We start from the raw sequence: 26,620 nt of genomic DNA, 5'->3' as shown, positions 1-26,620 counted from the left end.
GGGAAAAGGTGCTGCCGTGGTAGAACGCAAGCGGAGAGATGGCTGTGAGGGAGTCGGCGGCAGGCCTTCCCGGGCCCGGGAGGGACGAAGAGGCGGCACTGCTCTTCGAGAGGGCCCATTACCGGCACGACCCGCGGTGGCTGCTGCCCATGTCCCCACGCCTCTGCCTGGCCTGCGCGCTGGAGCTGCTGCCGGAGCCTAGCGTATCGGTGCGAGCTGGCATTTCCCTCACCAACCGGGCGGGAGCAACTCCCTTCAACCGGACGCACCTTCCCCGAAACTAAGCCGGGCCCACCCGCCTCGTTAAATCTAGCCCCTAAGCAGGCCCACCCCCTTACCGGCCACGGCGGCCTACCCCGCAGACCGCTCAGAATCCCCTTTACAAAGGAGGCCCAGACCCTGGCTCTGCGCCTCAAGTGGGCCTACCCTGTCCGCACTAAACCCGGGGCTCCCAGGGCCCCCAGCCTAGACTCACTGGCACGCGTTCCCACCTTCCCGTAAACCCTTCTCTCAGCTGCCCTGCCCTTTGCTGACCCTCTCTCCACTTCTCCAGGGTTTAGCCTTCGCTCAGGCTCCCTCCCATTTGAGTCCCCGCTTAGCCTGAGGGCAAGGCGCGCGCACCCTGGGGGCTTATTCCTTCGCTTTCTGATTGTGCGAATGGGAGGAGGGGGCTCCTTGGGCTCCGTGGCGGCAGGACGAGTGGAAGTTACAGCCGAGCAGGAGTGGGGTGAGGGGAAGAGCTTTCTGAGAGGCATAGCTGGCTGAAGCGTGGGCTGCGTGTTCCTTCAATGCCTACCCACCTTCGCAGTGAGTTTTTTGTCCGTGGAGACCTCCAAACAGAGTTTGGGAGATGACTGTTCTCTCAGAGTCACAGGGCTGGAATTGTTGCCGTGGGTGGGTGGGGGATGAGCTAGATCAGCGGTTCTCAAATTTTTGCTCTAGGGATGGCTTTACACTTTTTTTAAAAAAAATTATTTATTTTTGGCTGTGTTGGGTCTTCGTTGCTACCGGGCTTTCTGTAGTTCTGGCCAGTGGGGGCTACTCTTCGTTGCAGTGTGCGGGCTTCTCATTGCGGTGGTTTCTCTTGTTGGGAGCACGGGCTCTAGGCGAGCGGGCTTCAGTAGTTGTGGCACTCGGGCTCAGTAGTTGTGGCTTGCGGGCTCTAGAGTGCAGGCTCAGTAGTTGTGGCACGCGGGCTCAGTTGTTGTGGCACACGGGCTTAGTTGCTCCACGGCATGTGGGATCTTCCCCGACCAGGGATCAAACCCGTGTCCCCTGCATTGGCAGGCAGACTCTCAACCATTGTGCCACCAGGGAAGTCTGGCTTTACATTTTTTAAAAGAGTTGAGGACCCCCAAAGAGCTTTTGTTTATTTACTGTATTAAAAATAACAAAAATTTAAAGTATTCATTTAAAAATAATAGTAGGGCTTCCCTGGTGGTGCAGTGGTTGAGAATCCACCTGCCAATGCAGGGAATACGGGTTCGATCCCTGGTCCGGGAAGGTCCCACATGCCGTGAAGTAACTAAGCCCGTGCGCCACAACTAGTGAGCCCGCGTGTCACAACTACTGAAGCCCGCGTGCCTAGAGCCTGTGCTCCACAACAAGAGAAGCCACCGCAATGAGAAGCCCGTGCACCGCAACGAAGACCCAACACAGCCATAAATAAATAAATAAATTTATAAAAATAATAGTCCATTACATATTAATATAATTCTTTTTATTTTGGCAAAATATAGGTATTGATAACATACAATTTACTATTTTTAGTGTACAGTTCTGTGGCATAAATGATTTAAAAAATAAAAATAACTATTTTCAGAACAAAAAAGAGTGCAAGGAATGTCTTTGTTTTACATTTTTGCAAATCTTTTTAATGTCTGGCTTAATAGAGGACAGCCGGGTTCTCATATATTTCTGCATTTTATCTGTTGTGACATGCCCCCTTTGAAAAATACTGTACCCTTGTAAGAGAATAAGTGGAAAAGGCAAATAGCATCTTAGTATTATACGGAAATAATTTTGATCTTGTGGATCCCCTGAAAGTGTTTTGGGCACCCTCAGGGATCCGAAGACTATACTCTGAGAACCGCTGGGCTAGCTGGTAACGTCTGCAATATCACTGAGGCTAGAGTTCTGAGGCTGCCATTGTTGGACAGTGAGAGATAGAGATGAATAAGACAATGAGGTAGGGAAGAAAATAAGACAACACATTCCTGGGAATTTAGAAGGTGGACATATTTGTGGTCACGTGCTGTGTGGGATAAGGAGTGAAATTAGGAAAGGTTTTTTAGAGGAGAAAGCATTTGAATTACGCTTGAGAAGATGGGTAAGATTTGGGCTAGAGGAAATGGGGGAGCTTTTTCTAGGAGGCAAGGATTAGCAAGGATGAGTTTGGGGAGGTAATCAGAATGTGTTTGAAGGGCAGTTGAGGGAGGTGAGATTGGAGAGCCAGGGTTGAGATCAGTTCCTTTAAGAGTTTGAATCCAAGCTAAGGAGCTTGGATTTAATCTGCCAGGTGAAGGAACGTCATGGAAATTTTTTGAGTAACTCATTTAGATCACTAGCTTAATGCATTATGTGGGAGGAATTGGTGAAGGAGAACAGGAGACTTACACAGTTTAGAGGCAATAAGAGATGCAACTTCTCCACCTTTTTTTGAACACACTTTTCTTAGCTTCAGTTTTCACCAGTTGAAGGGGTGATGTAGTCAGTTGTACCCATGCTCCAGTTCTATCCTCAGTGCACACCCCTGTTTTGACCTAAGTTTTGCTATTGTCTTGAGTACTTTGCACAGCTGCTACCCAGTTCCCTGTATAGGGAGGTGAATTGAGTGTGAAGATTTATATCTACATTGAATGGAAGAATGAATTTTTCTGTACCTACCTCAGTGAGGCTCATGAATGGTCCCCAGTATCACTCTCACAGACTGTGGAAAGAGCGCTGACCTTGGACAACACCTGGTTGGACACTTAGATTTGAGTCCTTGGGAAGGTGTCTGAGCCTCAGTTTTCTCATCTCCAAAATGGCGATAATAATATCTGTTTTTGCTTGCTTTACCAACTCATTAGGCTTAAATGAGCTATTCGACAAAAGAGTGATTTGTGAACAGTAAAGTGCTATGTAAATATACTTTATTAGGAACCTTCGCTCTTGTATAATCCTTTGTTTAAACACGTGGATTCCTGTGTGTAAATGATGCCCTTTTTCATACTCCATAGTTTAGATGATCCTACCAGTATTATCTTGTAATTATATTTGGAAATTACACTTGTTTGGGTTCAGAATGGCTGAGACTTGGTTGCTATTGAATATTTTTCTTCCTCTGCTCCAAGTTGGTGCGCAAGAAGCACGTGCTGTCCGGCTTCCGAGATGCTCTCATGAGGCATGCCTCCCTGGTCATGCAGCTGGTGGCTCAGGATCAGAGAGTCTGTATCCACTTCATAAGCACACTTTTCGGTGAGATTGAAAGGAAAACTTGGCATGAATTTTGCATGTATACCTTGTACATTTTGCTTTTGGGGTCTTGGAGTAATGGTCTTGGAACCACAGTTTAGACTTTTTGCGATGTAACAGTTTAACTTACTAGTAAATTGTTTTGTCATAATAATGAAGAAATTGTCCCCTTTCTAAGATACACGATGCATTGTATGGTAACTGGCTTTACCACAGCTCAGAGGTTAGTAAAAGTGTGAAGATGAATGTAGGAAATGTGTGATCTTTCAAAAAGTCCAGTCTCTGTGGTCTTTGAACAGGATTAGAAGTCAGATCTGGAGTCTGCTGATCTGAGTGTGACCCTGATTGAGTTACTTCTTCTCTTCTGTACCTTAGTTTCTTCATGTGTAAAATGAGATGGATTAAAAAGTCCCTTCTTTTAATACAATTACAATGTCCTATGGAATGAGCCCTTTTAGGGAGGAAGGGAGCTAACTCAAATTGGGTGCTTTTCTCTGCTGGAGGCTTTTCAGGCTTTTAACTGCCAGGACAGTCTTTTAAGGGAGAGAGGATGATCCCCAAGGCTCAGGGAGGTCTTAGCTAACAGCTGGCAGAACTGGAATTTTACCCCAGGTCTGTTAGAGACTCCAGAACACACAGTTTTTGTGCTGTGCCACACTGACTATTTTTATCCTTTTAAAGCCAGAGTGGGTTACTGAAAATCTGAGGTTTGGTGCTGAGGATAGACTTTAGCTGGGACATTGCTTAAAGCTGCTGTTAGTCTTAGAATTCAGTGTGCCTTTCTGGATTTGTTTCTCTTTTATCTGTTAACCATCTCCCTCTTACCTCCTTCTGCTCCAAGGACTGTTATGCAATGTAGAGGATGGGAGTATAACAGACCTCTGTATTGAAGGTAAGATTAAACTGTGTGTACCTAGCATTTGAAGCTGGGGATATTAGCCTGAATTGCAGCTTTGGTTATTTGAGACCTTGATGAAATGTTCCATTTTAGAGACAGATAAAGAAAATTCAATTGTCAATCATTAATTCTGCATTTCTTTCTTGGGCACCTGCTCTGTGCCAAGTACTGTATCAGACACTAGGGTTGTATCTGACATGGTCCCTATCCTCTAAGAGTTTACAATCTGGAAGAGAGATTGTCTGGTAAATAACAAGGGCTGATGAGTGCTGTTAGAGAGACATGTATAAAACTCTGTTTTTATTACATTCATATTGGTTGGTTGGACGTTGTCTGCACATAGGTGGTGGTTAAAGCTGTGGAAGTGCCTGGGTTTACCTATAAAGGACTCAAGAAGAAGGAAGACAAGAGCATTGGAATGAGAGGATTCTTTTCTTTTCTTTTTCCTTTTTTTAATAAACTTATCCATTTCATTTTATGTTATTTTTGGCTGCGTTGGGTCTTCGCCACTGCACGCGGGCTTCTCATTGTGGTGGCCTCTCCCGTTGCAGAGCACAGGCTCCAGGCACGCGGGCCTCAGCAGTTGAGGCATGCGGGATCAGCAGTTGTGGCACGCAGGCTCTAGAACGCAGGCTCAGTAACCGTGGCTTACGGGCTTAGTTGCTCCACAGCATGCGGGATCTTCCTGGACCAGGGCTCAAACCCATGTCGCCTGCATTGGCAGGCGGACTCCCAACCACTGCGCCACTAGGGAGGTCCCTGGGATGAGAGGATTCTTGCCAAAAGAGCAAGAACGGTATCAGGATATAGTCAAGAAACATAAACCACACAAGTTATTTAAACAGAAAAAATCTTTAAAGAATTATTGACTAGGTAACTGAAGGCAAAAGCGAACCGAGTTTCACCGAGGTGGCAATTTTTGAAAACAGCTTCCACCCCTAGGGATAGGGAAACAAAGGGAGAGGTTGGCATTATTAAGACTTACACGTTTGGAGGAAGGACCCCATACGTGAAACACAGACCTCTGAGGAGAGGATGCGGCTTGGCTGCTGCTGGGTCCGTGACTATCCAGACACGCAGTTAGCAGCTGTGACCACTAGCAGCTGTGACAGATAAGTCAATATGACCTGTATGTACTTTTGCCCGTCTCTCAGTCTAGAGAATGTGGACAGAGTACCCCTTGAAGGTCTGACAACTGGCAGGGGTGGGGAGATTTCCCTTCACCATTTTCCTCAAGGCCACTCTTGAGTGGGGCTATAGTTCTAAAGCCATCTGCTCCTGGTTGGTACCAGCATAGCTTGCAGAACCCTCATCAGATCCCAGGAACTTCACTGAGGTGGTGGATACTAGATGGAGATTGCAAAGCTAGAGGGAGAAGGACTTGCTCCTTCCTCACTGTTTCCTGTTTGCTTCCTGCCTTTCTGTTTCTGTGAGTGTTCTAGAATGCTTCTTTACCCTGGAGGTGGCAGAGCCTCTCCTCAGCAGCAGCCAAATCTAGTCTGCAGCTTTCCCCACACTTGTAGAGCCAGCCTCTTCTCTACTCCTCCTCAAAGACACCAGCAGAAGCATCGCAAACAGTTGTATAGAAGGTCAGGTTTGGGGTTGAGCGATAATATTATCGCCGATTATTGGCACAGGAACTAACTCATAATTCTGTTTTTTTCATATATGAAGTAGCAAATTCTGAGGAAGGAAAAAGGTAGAAATAATATAGTAGTTTTCAACCTTGGCTTCACAGTAGACTTACCTGGGAAACTAAAAAAGTATCCAGATGCTTAGACTCTTTATCTAGAGATTCTGATTTAATTGGTCTGGGGTGGGACTTGGGTGCTAGTTGTTTTTTTTTTTTTTTTTCTTTTTTTAAGCTTCCTAGGTGATTCTAATGTATAGCCTAGTTGTCATCCATTGATGAAAAACAGTGAAGAATGGGGGAGATAGAAAAGACTAATGCCGATTAACACAAGCAAATGACTTTGATTAGAAGGGCTATGAAGAGTGAACTCTGGGCCATGGGTTGCCTTCTGATTAGTAATGTTATTGTGTCTGCTCAGTCCTTATCCAGCTTACAACTCAGCTGAAGTTAGAGCAGACCATTCATTGCCTGCTGGATGAGTGTCACAAAGAGGTCAGTAAAGTAGCTGTTGGTTCTTGAGTACCCCTCAGAATCCTCAGATGTCAGAGCTGGGTCAACCCTTCTTTGGATAGATGGGGAGATTGAAATCCGGAGAGGAAAAGGGACTTGCCTGAGGTCACTGAGTCAGTGGCAGAGCCAGAGCTAGGGCCTGGGTCTTCTGCTCCAGTACTCTTTGTAGCTTCTTTCCTTCCCTTTTCAATCTCCCAAATGCTGCCTCCGTGTGCTGAAGTCCATTTTCTGGCATAATCATCCATGGCCATTCTCTATATCCTCCTAAATATAATACAGATTTCCTTGATGAATTTATTAAGGAAATATGTTCACTATGTCTTGGCTTAGTATTTTTGTTTGGTTTATTTTGTACTGAAGGCATTTGGTTTTATCAGCATCTAAGGTAAACACTGAAAAGGTATATTTAACCTGCTTTCTTCAGTGTAGTCACAGATATCAGTTGAACAAGCAGCTTCTGCATTGTGTTTAAGATTTAGGGATAATATCAGAGTCACTTTTTTTTTTTTTTGCAAAAGGAAGACAAATGCTCATTTAACACCATCAAGAGCAACATTTAATTAGAAATAATGTTAAATAATCATGTCATTATAATTACTTGCATGTGGTTAATATATGATTGAATTTATAATTATATATATCAACATTTATCATTATGATTATGCCACTTAACATTTTGAGCACTTTCTGTATGCTAGGCACTATGTTGGTACTTTACATGCACCATCTCATTTAGTCCTCCCAACAACCCTATGAAGTTGGTCCTATTATTAATTCCCACCAGAAGAGTTAAGAATCTTACTTAAGGTACTACAGCTAGTCAGTAGAAAAGGTGAAATATGTACTATTGACTCTGCCTGTAAAGCATCAAGCATAGTACCTGACAAATAGAATGTTCAGTAATAGTAGCTATAATAATGATGATGATAATCAATTTTTTTTGCAATGAACTAGAATTCCATCTTTATGACGTTCCCAAATTTCACCTCCCAGTTTCTGGCTCCATAAGAGGCAAAATATGCTAATTCTAATTTAGTTTAACAAACAGGTACTGAGGACACTGAGAGGAATCTGACTCAGTCCCTTTCCTTTGGGGCTTCCCAGTCCAATAGGGGATATAGACACTTAGCTAAAGAGGCTGATTACTGACTGTGGTGAGAGACACATGCAGTACAGGGTTTGGTGTGGATAGGGCAAGATGAATTTTGGTGGGAGATCTGTCCTGATCCTAATTTATAGAGCAGAGTATGTTCACTCTCTGTAGCTGTGTAACATGCCCTCCATGCGAGGCAGCCTGGCCACCCTGACCCTTCTCGGCAAGTTGGTGGATGCGATCCCTGCTCTGGCAGACAAGCTTGTGATGGAGCACAGTGAGTGACCTCTGGGGAAGAGCTGCCACTACCCTTTCACCTGTTTTGATCACACTTCCATCTGGGTGGTCCATCCACTGTGTACATCTGGGAAGTCATTACTTTCCTTCTCTAGGCTTTAGTTTCCCCGTCTGCAAAATCTGCTCTATGTTGGCCAATTGGAAAAAAAGTGTTTCTCAACTCTGGTCTTGGGCTCCTTCAATTCTTTTTTTTAACACAAAAGAATTAAGTACCTACTATGAGCCTTCCTTTCAGGTGGGAGGAAGAATTAATTCTAGAATAAAGAAGCACTTTTTTTCTATCAGTAAAAGCAAATAAATATCTCACAAAGTATTTATCCAAGGGTAAATCACTTAACTTCTCTAAGCCTTGGTTTTCCCTTTTGATTAAGTTCCCAGAAATCATGTATTGTGGGGGATTGTAGGGGATTACCATCACTATTCCATTCAGGGCAATAGTTTGGAGTGTCATCTAGCAGTTGACATTGTGAGGTTCCCCTGGCCCCTTGGTTGTTTTCTGAATAGGTGACCTGATGGAACATCTGTTGAGAGGTTTAGTATACCCCAGTGAGGGGGTGCAAGCTTCTGTCTGCTACCTTTATGGGAAGCTGTACTCCTCACCAGTTGCAGCCGAGATGCTTTTGGGCCATTTCCGGGAGAAACTGTGTCCTCTCTTCCTTTCCACCATGGATGGTGCCCAGACAAAGGAGCTAAAGATCAACTGCTTGGGTAAGACATGGGACTGGAGAGAAAAGAGAACGCTTTTGAGGTTTTGCTTGAGGATTTGAGATATTGGCTCACTAGTGGTGGGGAGGTTTGCTGCTTTGCAAAGCATGGAAGCTGTGGGTTTGGTAGATAAGAGGCACAGACTGTGAAAGATGCCTAATGTTGGTGTGGTATCCTAAGAATGTCATCTTTGGAAGGAGAAGAGGAAGAAAAGTGGGACAGCAATTTTTTTGCCTCTGGTCTTTATTGCATGCCCTGGTGCATCCTGTACTTGCTGCCAAATTAATCTTCACACTGCATAGCTTGCATCCTGTCAGTCTCCTATTTGGAAAATCATCTATGGCTCCCTCTGGCCTCCAGAGTGAAGTCCAAGTTTCTCTGCTTGTTATTTGAGACTCAGTGTACCCTTTCAGCCTCTCCTGTTACTTCCTTACATAAATAAACGAGATCTATCAAATGCTTTTGAGCAGGGAGCTTTCGTATTTTGGACAGAGCAAATGGGCTCTGTGATTGGTGACTGGGTGAGGACCTGTTTCAGAGCAGGAGCTACAGGGAAAAGCATAGTCTGTGGGTAACAATGATCTCTTTTCACAGTTTGGGCCAAGAGCTCTATGACTAGTTCAGCCACACATAAGAGAGTGTTCATTCTGAGCCAGGCCCTGTTCTGGGCTCTGGGGTCATAAAGATGATCAAACCCAGGCTCTGATCTGTGGGAGTTCATAGCCCAATGTGGAGGACAGATGTGGACAGAGTCCATTGTGGTACGTGCTTTCATGGAGATTGCAAAGAAAAAGGTGGGATTCTATTCAGCATAGTACTTGAAGTCCTAGCCAGAACAATTAGGCAAGAAAAAGAAATAAGAGGCAGAAGTAAAGGAAGGAAGAAGTAAAATTGCCTCTGTTTTCAGATGACATTACCTTATATATAGAAACCCCTAAAAACTACACTAAAAACTGTTTAAACTAATAAATGAATTCAGTAAAATTGTAGGATACAAAATCACTTGTGTTTCTATACACTAGCAACAAACAATATGAAAAAGAAACTAAGAAAACAGTCCCATTTACAATAGCATTAAAAAGAATAAAATACTTAGGAATATCTATGGAGACATGAAGAAGTTTCTAGGGGATGTCGGAGGAGCTGCCTTGGGTGTATTCTGGTGCCTATGCTCCTCTTGCCTCACTTCCCAACCCCTTTGTTTTCTAGGTTTGCTGAGGCAGCTGCTGAAGTATGACCTCTTTGTGTCCATGATCATGAACAAATCTGTGCTGGTGGAAAGTACTGAGAGTGTTGAGGGGCCACCAGGAGAGACCTCACTGCCTTTGGTGCTCAAAAAGGTAGTTGTCTTGTGATTCGTGGTCTCTGGGTTCAATAACAAGAGAACCTGAATGCTTCCTGGGCCTTTTTCCTTATCCACCACTCCTTCTATCCAGGATTTCCTAAGTATTTTCTTACTGGCCAAAACAATATGCTATTAGAAGGCTCAAAGTTGGTTTTCTTTCAGTCATGAAAGGATAAGTTAAAACCTGTGCCCAAGGTTTTAATTGGGAGCTGGCTGGTTATAGAGGCACCCTCTGCCTAGCACATACCAAAATTCTAGATTCCCAGAAAGAAAGTAGGAGTGGGTTCAACATAAACTGCATTGCTTGTGCAAATAGTTTAGTCACAGTGAGCCACTTTTACCAGTTCTTGGAGGGTTGGGAACCCTCCTGAAATTCAACTTCCTAAACCGAGTGAGTGGCCAACCTTGCAGGCAGGACTTTCTAAGGATCACAGTCTCAGGCCTGCAATGTTAACTCTTTTCTGTACATTCTTTGAAGCAAGGCTCATAGTAGAACCTTCCCTTGTTATGTCCCAGGCTTGTTGAAACATCAAAACCAGATGAGGGCTGTGAAAGTACTTTTGTCAGTGAAGGCCTGAGCCCTTCTTGGGGACGATGTTAGTGTTCTTTGAGTGCCATTGTGTTCTTTTGTTCTGTTTCTCTCCTGCTGCTGTTGACAGAGACTCCTTTCCATAATCTATAATTGCTCTCCCTGAGCACCATCCTTATGCCTGGCACCTGTAGTGTGTGAGGGATTCAGAGACAAATCAGGCTCCTGCCCTGAGGCATTCAGGCTGCTTCCCTCTGGTCCTGTTAGTGGTGTGACTGTGACACATTTTGCTGCCTGTTTCTGCAGCTTCTTCTTTCCAGGGATGAGACTCTGCAGGTGGCCAGTGCCCACTGTATAACTGCAGTACTGCTGCACTCACCAGCGAAGCATGCCCCAGCCTTCATCCATGCTGACATCCCAGGTAGGAGGCCCCTTCTAACTTTCTCTTCTGAGGACCCCAGAGTTGTGACTGGAGACCCTTGAGTAGCAGCAGCAGCAGTCTTGTTGGGGATTCTTTGATACGCATACTGGAGGGATGGTTGGTGGCATGTTCATTGTGTATGACAGACTCTAGGAAATAGGCCTCATGAAGTCTGAATCCTCTTGCTACAGATTTCTAATATGACCTTGAGCAGTTTGTTACTGAACTTTGTCACTAATTTGACCATCTAGGAATAAACACCTAGTGTGGGGTGGTGGAAAGATCTGTGGACCCGAGAGGCAAAAGGAACTAATGTGTCTTGAAGGTTTGTTATGAGCCAGGAAATATGCCCTGAGGTGCATTGCAAATGTTGCCACATTTAGGTCCTCATCTTTGCTATTTTATGAATAAGGAAATTGAACAAAGGAAGGGAAATAACTGGTTTAAATCAACAAGACTTGGCATTGGCAGAGAAGGGATACAAAATCAAGGCTGTCTGGCTCTAAAACCTCTTTTCTCTGTATCATGCTGCTGCCCATCCTGAGAATTAGGGGACCTGAGCTCCAGTCCCGCCTCTACCACCAACTGTTTCTCTCTAGGTCTCAGTTTCCCCATCTATTAAAAAGATAAGGTTAGACCATAAGTCTGAGGGCATTTTCCAGGTTTATCTGTGAATGAATGATCATGTCTCATCAAGAGGGTGTGTGAACAGATGAAGTGACAGGTGTGAGATGCTGAATAAATCCAAGGCCCTAGCATTAGTTAAGGGATCATGATTACACAGTTGTCATTGATTGTTTTCTCCCTCTCTCCCTGGCCAGAGTTCCTCTTTGAGCATCTTTCCTCTTCCAGTGAAGTGCTTGTCTGGTCCAGCTACAACTGCTTGATACTTCTGGCAGAAGAGCCACTCTTCTTTTCCAAGTGCCACACGGTGTACGGTTGGTATTGTGGGTCCTGTACTAGCTCTGGCTCAGGTGGACAGCACTTTTAAGTTAGGTGGCAACAGCAGTGACGGGGGGCCGGCCTACACCTTGGAGGGGGGTGCTGGTCTGGTCATTTCCATCAGCCCAAACTCATTACCAGATTCCACATGCAAGCAGTGATATCCAAACAGTTCTGCTCTTCATTGATTGGCAGTATATACGTTTAGCAAGAGAAGGGCCACTGAATGAATTCCTGTTGCACCTTCAGAGCAACTTTACTCAGCCTTGGATTCAGTCTTTTCCTGCGCCCCAGATATCTGTCCATCTAGTTAGTCCCGAAGTTTTGCTGATTTATCCTTTCAAAGTTTTTTGAAACTGTCCCTTCTTCTTTCCTGGTGATACCTTCCTTGTCTGGGACTTTTTATATCACATCTAGATTTTTAGACTGGGCACATTTAGTTATTCATTTTATATTCTGTGTTCTTATTCTATGCCAGGCACCAGGCTGGAACCTAGAGATTTAGAGATACATATAATGTGGTCCCTGTCCTCTGGAAGGGGAGGGAGATAAAAACAAGCTTATTAGGACTGTGCTAGAGGGGAAGTACAAGACGTGTAGGAGCTCAGGGGAGGCCCATAGCTCTGCCTGAGTGGACCAGGGAAGGCTTCCTGGAGGACTGGATGTCCTACCTGATTCTTTGAGGAGAAATAGGAGTGTGTGTAGTAGAGAAGGTGAAGCTCAGCCGGTAGGTATTGACTAAATACCTTGAATGCCAGGGTCGTGCTATGGGTTGTGCTGGGTTTGGGGAGATAGAGATGAATCAGATAAGGGCCTGCCTTCAAAGATCTCACAGTCCTGTCCCATCAGTTCAACTTGTCAGGACTGCTCCATGAGGGCTGCTAGCAAATATGTGCTGTCCAGAGCCTCTCATCTCTCCTGGAAGGCAGTAAAGAAACCAGCAAGCCCTGATCCCTGGCCTCTGCCATGTCATTTTGTGGTAGGGATCGAGTCAGTGGTGAGGAGCCTACAGGGAATCCTGAGGATGAACAACACCGAGCTGCACAAGCAGGGCCTGCTGCTCTTTGCTCAGATCCTGACTCGGTGAGCAAAGTAGTGGAGCGTCAGGCCTGTAGGGGCCAGACTGGAGAAGGAAAGAAGTGAGGTATTTATTCCTGGTGGGGTCAGTGATAGGAGTTCACACACTCATTTCTCATTTACAATTTCTCAGGCAGCCAGAGGAGATCAGGCTGTTCACAAGCTCAGCCATGTGCAGAGATGCTGGCCGTGCCCTCCAAGAGGCAGTGAACAGCCCTGTGCTGGAGGTGGCTGCCGAGGCAGTGAAGGCCATTTCTGCCTTTCTGAGGTGAGAGACCCAGACAGGCTGAACTTTCCACCCCTGCATGTACCCGAGGGCCTGTCAAGGCCAGAGCAGCTTCCAGGGGATACTTGTCCTTTAGGTCAGGGAAATTTCATTGAATTATTTCTTCTGCTGCTCTATTTACTCTGTTCTGTCTTCCTGGGACTGCCATTTGGATGTTGGGCATCCTGGATTGGTCACCTGATTTTCTTTGTTTTGTTTCTTTCTTTTCTTTGTCTGACAGTTTTTTATCTTTTTGTCATTATGTACTAGTTTCCAGGAGATTTTCTTGACTTTATCTTCAGCCCTACTATTGAGTGTTTTATTTCTGCTTTCATATTTTTAATTTGGAAGAGTTCTTTCCAATTCTCTGCATGTTTTTTTAAATAGGATTTTATTCTGTATTTATTTTGTGGATGGAACTTTTTAAAACTCAGTCATTTGTTTTAGTCCAGACCTTGCCCCCACTTCCTTTCTACTAATTTTTCCTTCTGCCTAAAATACTCTTCCCTTAAATCTTTGCATGACTGGCCTCTTCCCATCGTTGAGGTCTCATTCAGAGTGTCCTTCCCTAACTGACCCATTTGGCTATTACAGCACCTACCAGACACTTGACAGTTCTTATTTATTCATTTGTTCTGTGTCTCCTCCACTATATAAGATAATCTCCAAGAGATAAGGGACCATGTCATTTTTTTCACTGCTGTATGCCTCACTCCTAATAGATACTCAGTATATGAATGATGTTAAAATGGATGGTGAGACTAAGCGATCCTAGGGTCATGATGGGAAATCATTCCTTAGTAAGATGCTTGATATCTTGAAAAAACTAATGGAGGAAACACATATTTATTTATATAGAAAATTTTACTTTGTTTCCACATCCTCCCTTTTAAAAATCTAACAAAATAATATATTTAAGCGATAAAAAATAAAATACGCACAAGGTTTATAATGAAAAGGAACAGCCCCCTGTCCCCACTTCCTAAAGGAGACTAATTTTAACTCATTTTGGTTTTAGTTCTGGTGATTTATCTCCCTAAATCTAAACAATATGCTTGTAATGCTATTTCTTTATTGTCAATTTAGAACATTATTCACTGACTTGCCAATAAGAAAAACAAGACTTAGGTCACATTATTTTGTCTTCTCTACACTTCCTTGGCATTTTTGCTAGTTACTACTTTATGTTAATTTATGTTATGTTTTCAAACTTTTAAATAATATACTTAAAACTTGTGTTTCTTGTTCCCTCAACTTGAAGCAGTATCTCTTGACGCCCTACTTGGTTAGCTGAGTATATTAGCACCCCAGCTCTTTCTTTGCCTTCTCCTCCTTACCGTCTACTTCTCAATGTCAGCTGTACCTTTAATTTTATTTATTTATTTATTTTAAAAGGAAGATCTGGGGAGTGAAATGTCCACTGGGGACTTTATTTTATTTTATAAGTTTTTTTAATTTTATAAATTTATTTATTTATTTTTGGCTGCGTTGGGTCTTCGTTGCTGCGCACGGGCTTTCTCTAGTTGCAGTGCGCAGGCTTCTCGTGGCGGTGGTTTCTCTTGTTGCAGAGCATGGGCTTTAGGTGCGTGGGCTTCAGTGGTTGTGGCATGTGGGCTCAGTAGTTGTGGCACATGGACTCAGTAGTTGTGGCTTGCAGGCTCTAGAGCGCAGGCTCAGTAGTTGTGGTGCACGGGCTTAGTTGCTCTGCGGCACGTGGGATCTTCCCGGACCAGGGCTCGAACCCCGTGTCCCCTGCATTGGCAGGTGGATTCTTAACCACTGCGCCACCAGGGAAGTCCCTATACCTTTAACTTTATATTGTAAAGTTTGTTAACATTTATAGTCTCTTCTGTAACTATATTTAAGTCTTTGTCACTTGACTCTAGGTTGCTTCTAAAAATTGAAGAAAAGAATAGCATTTACATTATAATGGCTTCAGTTTGTCTCTTTTCCCCTTTTGTCCTTTCCTGGATTTGAATCTCTAAATCTGGGGCATGAATCCCAACAAGGGTGAGATGAGTAAACCAACAGGGTAACAAAGGCATAGAGTAAGAGCCAGAGTCAGTCAGAAGTTCCCATGCAGAGCTGGAAATCTCCCAGGAGGTCAGTGTTATGGGGGACTGGTAGCCCCTTTAGCACCTTTCAGGCAGGAGGTAGTATTTGAGCTGTGCTCTGAGGGATGAGAGAGATCTAGATTTGTGGAAGGACCAGGGTTGGCCAAAACATGTAGGTAGGACAATTTAGGGATTACTGAGGGTATGGTAGCCAGTCTGGCCAGCAGGTTGTGTGAAGGGGAGTAGTACATGAAGAAGCCAGAAAGCTGGTTGGGTCAGAATTGTGGAGAGCTGTGGGGAGGGGGCTGGTTATTAATCCTTAGATAATTTTACTTTTGACTTTAATTTTTCAGAATTTTTACTGAGGTGGTCCCTCTGAGGTGGAGTGGTTCAGAGGATCTCTGGGAAGCACAACCAGAAGGAGGAATGAAGAGTGAGAACTGTTGAAAGAATTTAAAGATGGCAGAACCAGGGCTTGACAATCAATGTAGGATAGAAAGTTAGAGCTTCCAGAAATGAAGAGGGAAAGGGGAAATCAAGCCTTCACTATATACAATTAACGGAGTGCCTGTTAGAAGGCCCAGCAGATTGCTCTCAGTGTTCACATGTCAATCCCAAATTCCCAATCTATCCCTCCCCCCACCCTTCCCCCTGGTAACCATAAGATTGTTCTCTGTGAGTCTGTTTTTCTGTTTTGTAAATAAGTTCATTTGTATCATTTTTTTTTTAGATTCCACATATAAGCGATATCATATGATATTTGTTTTTCTCTGTCTGACTTACTTCACTTAGTATGATAATCTCAAGGTCTACCCATGCTGCTACAAATGGCATTATTTCATTCTTCTTCTTTTTTTTTTTTTTAATTTTATTATTTATTTATTTATTTATTTATGGCTGTGTTGGGTCTTCGTTTCTGTGCGAGGGCTTTCTCTAGTTGTGGCAAGTGGGGGCCACTCTTCATCGCGGTGCGTTATCGCGGCTTCTCTTGTTGCGGAGCACAGGCTCCAGACGCGCAGGCTCAGTAGTTGTGGCTCACGGGCCCAGTTGCTCCGCGGCATGTGGGATCTTCCCAGACCAGGGCTCGAACCCGTGTCCCCTGCATTGGCAGGCGGATTCTCAACCACTGTGCCACCAGGGAAGCCCCATTCTTCTTTTTTAAAAATTTATTTTATTTATTTTTGGCTTCGTTGGGTCTTTGTTGCTGTGCGTGGGCTTTCTCTAGTTGCGACAAGTGGGGGTTACTCTTAGTTGCAGTGCGCGGGCTTCTCATTGCGGTGGCTTCTCTTGTTGTGGAGCACAGGCTCTAGGAGTGCGGGCTTCAGTAGTTGTGGCTCGCAGGCTCTAGAGCGCAGGCTCACTAGTTGTGGCGCACAGGCTTAGTTGCTCTGCGGCATGTGGGATCTTCCTGGACCAGGGCTCGAACCCGTGTCCCCTGCATTGGCAGGCGAATTCTTAACCACTGTGCCACCAGGGAAGCCCCCTTTATAGAGTTTTGACTCTTAGAAAGTTCTTCCTTATATTCCTTAAATAAGATCTGGGTCCTTGATAACATTTACCTATTGATCCTGATTTTCCTCATCAAGGAAACAGAAAGCAAATTTGATCTCTCGTCCCCAAGATAGCTTATCACTTATTTGAGAACAGTGACCACCTTCTGTTCTAGATAGTACTTTTTTAACTGGGAGGCCCTTCTCAGTGAGAAAACCTTTTGTATCTTTAATAACAATAATAATAGCCTTAGTTGTCATTTATAAGATCTTACTATCTAGCAAACATCGTGCTGAGTGCTTAGCATACATTATCCAATTTGATCCTTAGAATAATTCTATGAGGAGAGTACTATTAACTTTCATTGACTAGATGAGGAAACTGAGGGCTAGAGAGGATGAAGAATGTGCACGAAGTCATGCAGCAGATAAGTGTTGGAGCAAGGGTTTTTATCATATCAGATCCTGGACCCGTGTTCTGATCTACCACCTGTCCCCCATTGCCTGAGAACCTAAGGGTACCTTGGAGTACCCTTACCTCACCATAGGCCTACCTTTGTCTCTCTGGGTGCAGGAAGGACCATCAGAGTGCTCTACCTGTGCTGTACAAGGAGCTACAGGCCTTGCTCAAAGCCATGCTGAGCCGGTGTGCAGATTTTTCCCAGACCCCGCTGAACTGGAGGCCCCTGGTCAGTGCACTGCAGCCTGCTTCTTCTGGAGATCATGCTGTAATGTGTTTTCGGAAGCTAATTAGTACATTGCATTACCTTTATATGCCACTTTATAGGTTTTTCTCATGCACACACACCTACAGTGAGATGTTATTTTTTTTCCTAACTGCGGAACTGTGGGGCTTAATAATTTTTATCCTCATTATGACACTGAAGTCGTAGGGGTTAAATAGTTTTTCTCTTAGGTCCAAAACTAGCAAGGACCTGAGTTTGGATAGTAAATCCCAGGGTGTTTGTACCCAAGCCTCCTACACACTTTGTCTTTTATATCATCCAAGCAGGTATGGTAAACATGCTCACAAAATTATTTAAGGCTGGATTCGCTATAATCTTAGAATCTGACCAATGTGCAGTGTGTCATAATTGTTGGCTTTTAATGGTCCATGGACTTAAAATATCAGAAGAAATACTATTAATGTGAGTGCTGATTATGTCTTTCAGGATTAACTTTGGAAACTAAGCTCTTCATGCCTGATGCGGTGGGGATTTTTGTGTGTTTTGGAGCAATAATATGGGCATTATAGCCAGTTAGGCTATTGTCCACTAGCCTGTGACAGTTTTCTGCAAATAATAGAACAAGAACCAGTCCTGTGCTTCACAGGGAGACAAGTGGTTAAGGTTTCCTCTTCTACCATTTTTTTTTTAATAATTTTTTTAAATTAATTAATTTTATTTTATTATTTTTTTATTTATTTATGGCTGTGTTGGGTCTTCGTCTCTGTGCGAGGGCTTTCTCTAGTTGCGGCAAGTGGGGGCCACTCTTCACCGCGGTGCGCGGGCCTCTCACCATCACGGCCTCTCCCGCTGCAGAGCACAGGCTCCAGACGCGCAGGCTCAGCAATTGCGGCTCACGGACCCAGTTGCTCCGCGGCATGTGGGATCCTCCCAGACCAGGGCACGAACCCGTGTCCCCTGCATTGGCAGGCAGACTCTCAACCACTGCGCCACCGGGGAAGCCCTCTTCTACCATTTTTTAAAGGAGCTATTAGATGGCTGGATTTGTGAGGATGTACCTAACATCCCCTGGAAAGTGTTAGGTGTATGGGAATGCCAGACTCCAGTGTGAGAGGAAGAAGTCTGTAGTCCTCTAAGCAAAGACCAGAACACGGAGTAGGTACTTGACCAATAGGTTACCCTCTTTCCTTCTCACCTCAGGGCCATGCCTCCAGTAGAGATTCAGAGAAGGCCATTCTTCGAAGAGGAAGGTTCCTCCTGAGCACTCTGGAGGGATTTAGAAATGCCTGCAGGTGAGGGGCCCTCTGTGGTCTGATGAAGTAGTAGTATGGAGGGTGGGTGTAGAAAGGAATCGGACAAAGGATGAAGCTCTAGAAGCAACACTTGATTTCTGATGCTTTGCTGTGTAGTGAGAGGACTTTGGCTGGGATGGAGGCTGGGGATGCGTGTGGGGTGTGGAATGGGTATGTGGAGGAGGTTTCTAAAGATTCCCTCCTGGCGAAGTTTTTGTTACTGTGCAATGAGGTTGTATCTCACTCAGCTTTGTTCCTCTTCCCAAGTAACCTAGTGCTATAGGTGTTCACTGAATGCTTGTTGGATTAATTCAGCTCACATTAACAAATATTTGTTGTATCTACTGTGTGCCAGGCCTGGTGCTAGATAGTGGGAGTAGAAAGGTAAGTCAGATTAGCTTCTACCCACAAGGAGCTCAGTCTCTTGGGGAAGAGACAGTTTTGTTTATATGTGTGGCATTCATTACATTGTCACAAATCTGGGGAAGGCATTCCAAGTAGAGAGAGCAGCATATGTAAAGGCAAAGAGATGTGAAACAGCAAACAGCATAGTATGTTCAGGGAAATACATGTAGTAGGGTGGATGAGTCATATGTTATGGGAGAGAGGGTAGGGAGCACGAAGCTGAAGAGGTGACCAAAGACCAGGTTCTCCCTCACTGAGGCCTCTGGAATTTTCTCCAGATCTGCTGGTAGGGATACTTTCCCTGAGCCCTGAGCTCAGGTATCCCTCTAGGAGGATGCTTCTAACCTTTATGTTGCATAGGTAGTTGTAGATATTACCCACACCTTGATTTCTCAGGTTGGCTGTGGAATTCCAGAACGAGCCTTCGGCCCAGGAGAATCCATTCACAGCTCCCAGTGCTGAGAAAGAAGACACCTTGGAGGCCTTCTCAGAATTTCTTCTCAGTGCCTGTGACTCCTTGTGTATCCCCATGGTGATGGTGGGTTTTCTGAGCCTTGGACAGCGTGAAGCTTGGGGAGGAGAAGAATGTGAGAGCAAGCCAGGCTGAGAGGCACAAGACAGTGACTCGACTACTCAACTGGACCTTCTGAGAGTCGTAGCAGTGTTGTTCTTGCAGCCACTTTTCCTTTGGTTTTAAAATCACAGTACAGTGCTTTGTTGTAAATAATAGATTAATAGATGCCTCTTAAAAAGTAGAAAGCAGTAATAATAAAATAATAAATAGGTAATGTTTATGAAGTGATAAATGCCTTATATTCATAATTTAACCCTCCCAGTGACCCTGTGAAATAGGTCCTATCATTTCCCCCAATTTAAAGATGAGGTTGTCATTTTTCTATGGTTGTAAAGCAAGTATATGACAGTGCTGAGGTTTGAACCTATGTGTTTTTCTGCTTAGCAAAGAGTAGCAGTCAGTGTCTGATCTAGGCTTCACTAAGGAGCACATATGTGAGTTCTGTAAAATGACAGGTGAGAGACCTGAAGAGAGCCCTGGGTTTGAGCTGACCTGAGATGGAGATAGTAGGAAGAGCGGGGTGCAGAGCTATTGACTGCGCAGATGATCTTGGGTGAGTCTCGTCCTCTTTGAGGTTTGGACATCCTGTGAGCCTGTGAGGAGCCACTGTTAGTTGGGAAAGGACACCTCCAAAATACCCACTGGGAACAGTAGGTGGCAGCAGGGGAGCATCCCCTGGTTCTGACAGGAGAGAGCCTCTTTTCCTTGAAAAATCCTCTGAAGCAGCATGCCAGGGTCTTCAGGTGGGTAACTCTCAGGAGCCAGGGGTTGCAGCCCTGATTGGCACACACTAACAGTAACCCTTCCTCATCTGCTCTGCCTTCCTCCGAGATTTATGAAGCGTTAGAGCTAGATCTAGAACTAGATCATAGAATTATTGTATTATTCTTGCTTTCTACTTTTCTGTATTTTACACATTTTCTTTAATGCGCTTGTATTACTTTTCTAGTGGAAAAAAACTTGGTTTGAAAACCAAATGAAAAGTATCTGTAAGAACCATGCCCCTGAGGCCCTGCCTATTTACACACAGGGAACTGAAACAGCGAGAGGGGAGGGGGTGACTGACCCAAGGGCACACAGCGACTTCGTACAGAGCTTGAAATAGAACTCAAGTTTCTCTACTCTTAATCCAGAGCTCTGTCTACCATATCAGGCTGCCTCATGATTCTGTTCAATGATCACATGAAAAATAAACGTGAAGGAAGTTTGTAAATTATTATATGTTAGAAGCATGAGCGTCACTCTGCATTACAGTTTAGAAGGTGCCTTTTACACATGAGATATCAGTTGTTTCTGGGAAGTAAGACTTGTTATTTCTGTTTTACTCTTTGGTAGAGGCCCGGAGAGGTAATGAATCTTGAACAATTTATTAAGTGGCAGAAGATGTAAGCCTTGGATGCAGGCTTGTGACTTCAGGTCCCCTAGCGTTTTTTGTGCCCTTGAAATGAAAGAATTTAGTCTCCCATTGCTAGATGATGCAATTTTTGCTGACATTCTTTCTTCTTCAGAGGCTCAGTCCTGGAGGACTGTGCTCTCCCTCTTGGTTCTTTGCAGAGGTACTCGGAACAGGCCACTCATCCAGCCTTGATGGAGGTTTTCCTCTCAGTTCTGCACAGCCTTTTTGTCATCGTCCCCCACATGAAGGAGAAATTCTCCAAGAAGCTTGGTAGGCAGCAGGCAAGTGTGGAAGTTGGGAGGGAGGCAGGCACCTTAGGCAGCTGCTCAGGGTACTTAAAGAGTGCATAACCTGTGGATGGGAGGCTTATGTATTCATTCAGAATCAACATCCACACTCTGCCTAGTGTTGAGTGGAAGGGTATATCATCCATCAATCAAAAGTCCTTAAAGGCAGTTCTCAAATTAATTGATACTTCTCTGAGAATGTGAAGAAGGTTCCAGTTCAGAGCCCACAACAGACCTCCTTCCGCTAATTACTCTCATACTCCACATTCCCTCAGATTCCCGCAGGATTTGAATTCCCCCAGGATTCAAACTCAGGGAGTCTAATCTGGCTCTAGAGCCTGCTTTCTTCATCTTTAGGCTATGCCTGCCCCTTACCATTATCATTTACTGTCTTCTCTTTTATTCCTGTCACGTAGCACGCAGCGGGGAGTCTACCATGGAGAGGTAGCCGGGGTTCAGCCGTGAAGGGCCTTGTTGACCGTGTTGGGAATTTGGACTTTATCTTGGGAGCACTGAGTCTTAAAGAAGGAAAGTGACAGGCTCAGATTGCTGTTTCAGAAAGATCCTTCTTGGAACAGTGTGGACCATGAGTTAGAGGGAGGCAAGATTGGAGGCAAGAAGTTCAGCCTCTTGCATTAAATCAGGTTGGTGTTAGGAAGTAAGGTAGTATGTGTGTGTGTGGGGGGGTGGGCTGTGGTGGAATGATTGGATGTAGGGCATGAGGGAGAGGGAATAGTTTAGGGTAATGCCTTGGCTTCTGGCTGCCGTCTAGGTGGGTGGTGGTGTTTTTTATTGAGTGGAGGCTCCCTAGAGGAGGATCTGGTTTGGGAAGGCAGTAGAGGGTGTGATCAGTTTGGATCAGGGTACCTCTGAGATGCCTGTGAGATGTCCCAGTGGAGCTTTTTGGTAGGTAATTGACTATGTCTGAGGTCATGGGAAACATCTGGTCTTAAATATAGTGTCACTTGAAAGAAAAACGCACAATGTAAGAGTTGTAAGTTAAGTTTTATTTGGGGACCTTGCTGAGGACTATAGCCCGGGAGACAGCCTCTCAGATAGCTCTGAGGAACTGCTCCAAAGAGGTAAGCGAGAAGCCACAATATATATGAACTTTTTTGCTTGGAAAACATGTAGTCAATCATAAAAAGATTACTGCTAGTCACAAAAAACGGACATCTCAAGTTAATGATTTTAGTGCCTTTTTTTGTGTATGGGAAGATGCAAGAATCTGGGGTCATTTGAAACTTTTCCTTAGATAGCCATCTTAACTATCTAGGGGCCAGTATATCCAAAGCACAGAATGTTTCCTGTTTTTCCCCATCCTGACTTCCTCTCAGGGCACACTGTTGGTGGGCTGAGCAACTGCATTGGCTAATGGCTTGATCCTTGTAGAATTGGAATAGCAGGCAGCATTTTTTCTTTACAATAAATATAGAAGTTTTCAGCATCCAGCCTTTCAATCATTCAACAAACATTTATTGGGTACCTACTACATGAAAGGCACTGTCCTAGGGCAGAGGATGTAGCAGTGAGCAAAACAGACCCCTGTCCTTGTGGGGCTGAGTCTCTAGTGGGGAGCAGGTGAGATTCCTCATGGTGAGTGTGTAAAATGAGATGATCAAAGGACCAAGACAAAATAAAGTATAATATTTAGTGGTCAGGAGCAACAGATTACTCCAAAGTCCACTGGTAAGGAATGGTTGGAGAGGTAGGAAGAAACCCAGAAGGGGATGACATTAGGGAAGCCAAGTGAAGAGAGTTTTGTAGATGAGGGAGTGGTCATGAGTGTCAGATGCATCCCAGAGGTCAAGTAAGACAAGGACTGAAAAATGTACATTGGACTTGGCATCATGTAGGCTGTTGGTGACCTTGGCCAGAGCAGTTGCCGTGAGTGGTTGGGGTGTAAGCCAGACTGTAATGAGTTGAAGAGTGAGTGCAAGGTGAGGCAGTAAAGACAAAATAGGCATATCTTTCCGTAAGTTTGGTGTAAGGGGGGAGGTGAGAACTGGGGCTGTAATTGGAAGGGGACATGGAGTTAGGAAGGATTTTACTACCCCCTAAGACTGGAAACACTTATTCTGTTAGCAGCGTATACGAAGGAGCAGTAGAGAGATCCAGGGGTACTCAGCAGAGCAAGGTCCTTGGAAAGGAGAGGGGCCAGGATCCAGGGCTGGGGAGTTGAGGGGCATACCTTTTGCAGTTGTCTGTATATTTGATGTGGGATTTTGAGGGAGTTTCTGATTGATGGTCTGGGTCATCCTGGAGAGGTCCCTTGTCGCTTTTCAGAGGTATCTTTGTTCTCTCTAGGAAAAGAACAGAGTACAGGAAACCCTTAGGAAGCTATTCCATGTAGGAAGTGGGAGGAACTTCTAGGAGAGGGTAGGAGGCTGTGTGGAAGAGGGGAAAAAGTAGGACCTTTGTGATTAGCACATATGGGTTGTGCAATAACCATCCCTTGTTTATTGACATTGGGCAAATTAATTTTCTTATCTGCAATGTCCTCAACTAGAACATGGTGATAATAATGGGAGTGAAATGAGACAACATATGTAGATTTCCTGAATGAGTGTACCTCTTAGTCATTGTGACAACTGACATATACTCCTTTCCTTCCCTTCATCTGCTCTTTCTGCTTGCCATACTTGAAGAGCCAAGAGAATCCAGTCTTGGGGCGCTGAATGGGTGCAGCTTCAGAAGTGTAGATCTCCAGCGGGGCAGTGGTACAGAGCAAGGCATGTAGAGAAAGTGTGATTACAGGGAGATCTATGTAGCCTGAAGCCAGGTAGAACAGGGTCAGGGCCCAAACAGCAAGAGAAAAGAGGGAAGCAGGCACTGCCAGCCAAGAGGGGGCAGAGACCTGAAGTCGGGGGTGGAGAAACTCTGGATCCCTGAGAGTCTGCACCACGAGGAACCCTTCCAGCAGGCAAACTGGGCGTTCCCCTGCTGAGGGAGCCATGGGTTAAACTGCTGTCCTGGAAAGTTGCTATGAAACTCTGAGGGATTAATTCCCTACCAGAAGCCCTGCGATAGAATAAGATTATCCCCAGCCCTGGAGCTGGTGTAGTGGGAGCTCTTGTCAAGAATCCTGCTTTTACAGGGACCAAGGATGGACAGGACAGAGGTCAGTTTTGACAGAGAGCTGCATGGCAGGGCGGGGTGGGAACGGGGAGACTAGGAGAGTCAGGCAGTGCAGGGACCTGGGCCAGGGTCACCGGCTAATGCAGACTGTTCATCAGAAAGGAAGATGGACTTTTATTCAGTACCTACTCTGAGCTAAGTATTTGTTAGATCTTCTATATTCATTTATTTTACTTAGTTTCACAACAACCTTCGAGGTATAGATATCAAAACTGAGTCTCAGAGAAGTTAAATAAGTGTTCCAGAGTCACATTTCTAGATAGAGATGGAGCACATTTCATACCCGGGTCTGTGTGACTCCAGAACTAGTACCACCCAGACTTGGGAGTTTCTGTAACAAGTCTAGTTTAAATTGCTCTCTGCTTTCTTCTCAATTCTCCCAAGCTGCCTCATCCTTCATACAGCTGACCCTGGAACTGAAGGCCAGGTTCTGCAGCGGCCTGAGGTATGTATGGTCCCAAGGGGACAAGTGTCCTTCTTGACTGGACAAGTGGAAATTTCTGATTGGTGTGGTTTAGTCATAGGACCTTGGGGGGGATTGACACAGTGTGGGAATTGCTCAGAAGCTGATGGTACGAGCTGGATGGGCTTCTGTAGCTTTTACTTGTCTGGTTCTGATGAGACTTTCATTCCATGTGATTCTTGGATGGGCACCTGTAACATCAAAACTGGAAGGGCTCTTAGAGATCATTTGTCTAACCCCTCATTTTACAAACAAGGAAACCAAGGCCCTCACAGGGTAATCGATGCTGTGTCCATCAAGAGAGAGTCACGTTCTAGTTGCTGCCAGCCCAGCAATTCCAGAGGAGAGACTCTCTTGTTCAAAGTAGAGAGGTTGCTGCCTCAGTCTGTCTCTTTAGGTTTCTAGGACAGCCTTCCGTGCCTTCCCATTTTTGATTTGCCACCTGTCTCTGCATTTACTCAGCAGATTCCACTTGTTACTGCCTGCAGTCCTCAAGGTGACCTCAGTGCAGTGTCTAGCTCTCCTTCCATATCTCCGAATAGAACACCAACATTCAGGAGGGAATACAGGGATCCACCTGGATTCAAAGTCACAATTTTAGATGTTTGTAGTTCTCCTCAGCTACCCATTTTGGATTCAACAGCTTCCTCTTTTTCTAGTACTCCTCAGCCCTTTCCTGACCCAGGAGGACTTTTTTGTTTATATGTTTTATTTTATTTTATTTTTAAAATAAATTTATTTATTTTATGTTTGGCTGCATTGGGTCTTCGTTGCTGCGCACGGGCTTTCTCTAGTTGCAGCGAGTGGGGGCTACTCTTGTTACGGTGCGCGGGCTTCTCATGCGGTGGCTTCTCTTGTTGCGGAGCATGGGCTCTAGGTGCGTGGGCTTCACTAGTTGTGGCGCGCAGGCTTAGTTGCTCCATGGCATGTGCGATCTTCCTGGACCAGGACTCAAACCTGTGTCCCCTGCATTGGCAGGCGGATTCTTAACCACTGCGCCACCAGGGAAGCCCTATATGTTTTATTAAATTGGAGCTTAGTAGCCCTCCTTGATTTATTTTTTTCAGGAAAGTTTTAGTGAATGCCTATATGGGCCAAGTGCCTAAGTTACATCTGTGGGCAGCAGGTTCCATATTTACTGTTCACAGCTACCTCCAGACCTTCTCTACCAGGGCCATGGTTAGAATTTCATTGCGCTCTGGCACAAAGCAGTGGTGCCCCAGTACACGGCAGGGATAATGCTGTCCCAGCCAAAGTAGCAATGTCCTCTCTTGTTCTATCTTCCTCTTCTCCCACTAAGTCACTCAGCCCTAAACCAGGTGTGTTCCAGTTTCCTCTACTACATGTGCATCAACCTCCTCTCAGCTCCAGAGAAGACAGGACCACCTTCCCAAGAAGGTAAGATGCTGTAGTTTGACCACTCATGAGGTCTGTGGTGGTCTTTTAGAGTCTGGATGCCTTGCTGATTGACTGGGTAGTGAGTCAGTACAGTAATAAGAAACCTTTGCTTGAAGCTACCCAGAGGAACCATGGAATCATGGAATGATGGAACTGTAGGCTGCTTCCTAGGGAGGTGAGATAATAAATCAGAAAACAGTGGAATCCAAGCCTCTGGGACCTTTAGACCTTAAGGGTTGAGAAGGACCCTAAAGCTCAACAAGTCC

At 44.9% G+C, this 26,620-nt stretch overlaps 1 protein-coding gene across 1 annotated transcript in view; it reads left to right on the top strand.

Moving 5' to 3' along the window:
- The first annotated feature begins 5 nt into the window (after positions 1–5).
- The window catches only part of MEI1 (meiotic double-stranded break formation protein 1), a 68,287-nt gene continuing 41,672 nt past the window's right edge, over positions 6–26,620 (top strand). The window contains exons 1-17 of the mRNA XM_007189124.3: positions 6–209; positions 3,336–3,459; positions 4,298–4,348; positions 6,406–6,479; positions 7,762–7,867; positions 8,392–8,595; positions 9,802–9,932; positions 10,773–10,887; positions 11,709–11,825; positions 12,813–12,912; positions 13,040–13,174; positions 17,290–17,404; positions 18,602–18,693; positions 19,495–19,636; positions 21,227–21,338; positions 24,878–24,938; positions 26,257–26,354. Coding sequence (XP_007189186.2) covers positions 39–209; positions 3,336–3,459; positions 4,298–4,348; positions 6,406–6,479; positions 7,762–7,867; positions 8,392–8,595; positions 9,802–9,932; positions 10,773–10,887; positions 11,709–11,825; positions 12,813–12,912; positions 13,040–13,174; positions 17,290–17,404; positions 18,602–18,693; positions 19,495–19,636; positions 21,227–21,338; positions 24,878–24,938; positions 26,257–26,354 — 1,948 coding nt within the window. The 5' untranslated portion in view covers positions 6–38. The remainder of the gene's footprint in view (positions 210–3,335; positions 3,460–4,297; positions 4,349–6,405; positions 6,480–7,761; positions 7,868–8,391; positions 8,596–9,801; positions 9,933–10,772; positions 10,888–11,708; positions 11,826–12,812; positions 12,913–13,039; positions 13,175–17,289; positions 17,405–18,601; positions 18,694–19,494; positions 19,637–21,226; positions 21,339–24,877; positions 24,939–26,256; positions 26,355–26,620) is intronic.

Source organism: Balaenoptera acutorostrata, chromosome 11 (assembly GCF_949987535.1).
Source record: "Balaenoptera acutorostrata chromosome 11, mBalAcu1.1, whole genome shotgun sequence".
NCBI classification, from domain to species: Eukaryota; Metazoa; Chordata; class Mammalia; order Artiodactyla; family Balaenopteridae; genus Balaenoptera; species Balaenoptera acutorostrata.
Note: the sequence above shows the minus strand (reverse complement) of the source record. Positions and strands in the feature narration are given on the sequence as shown.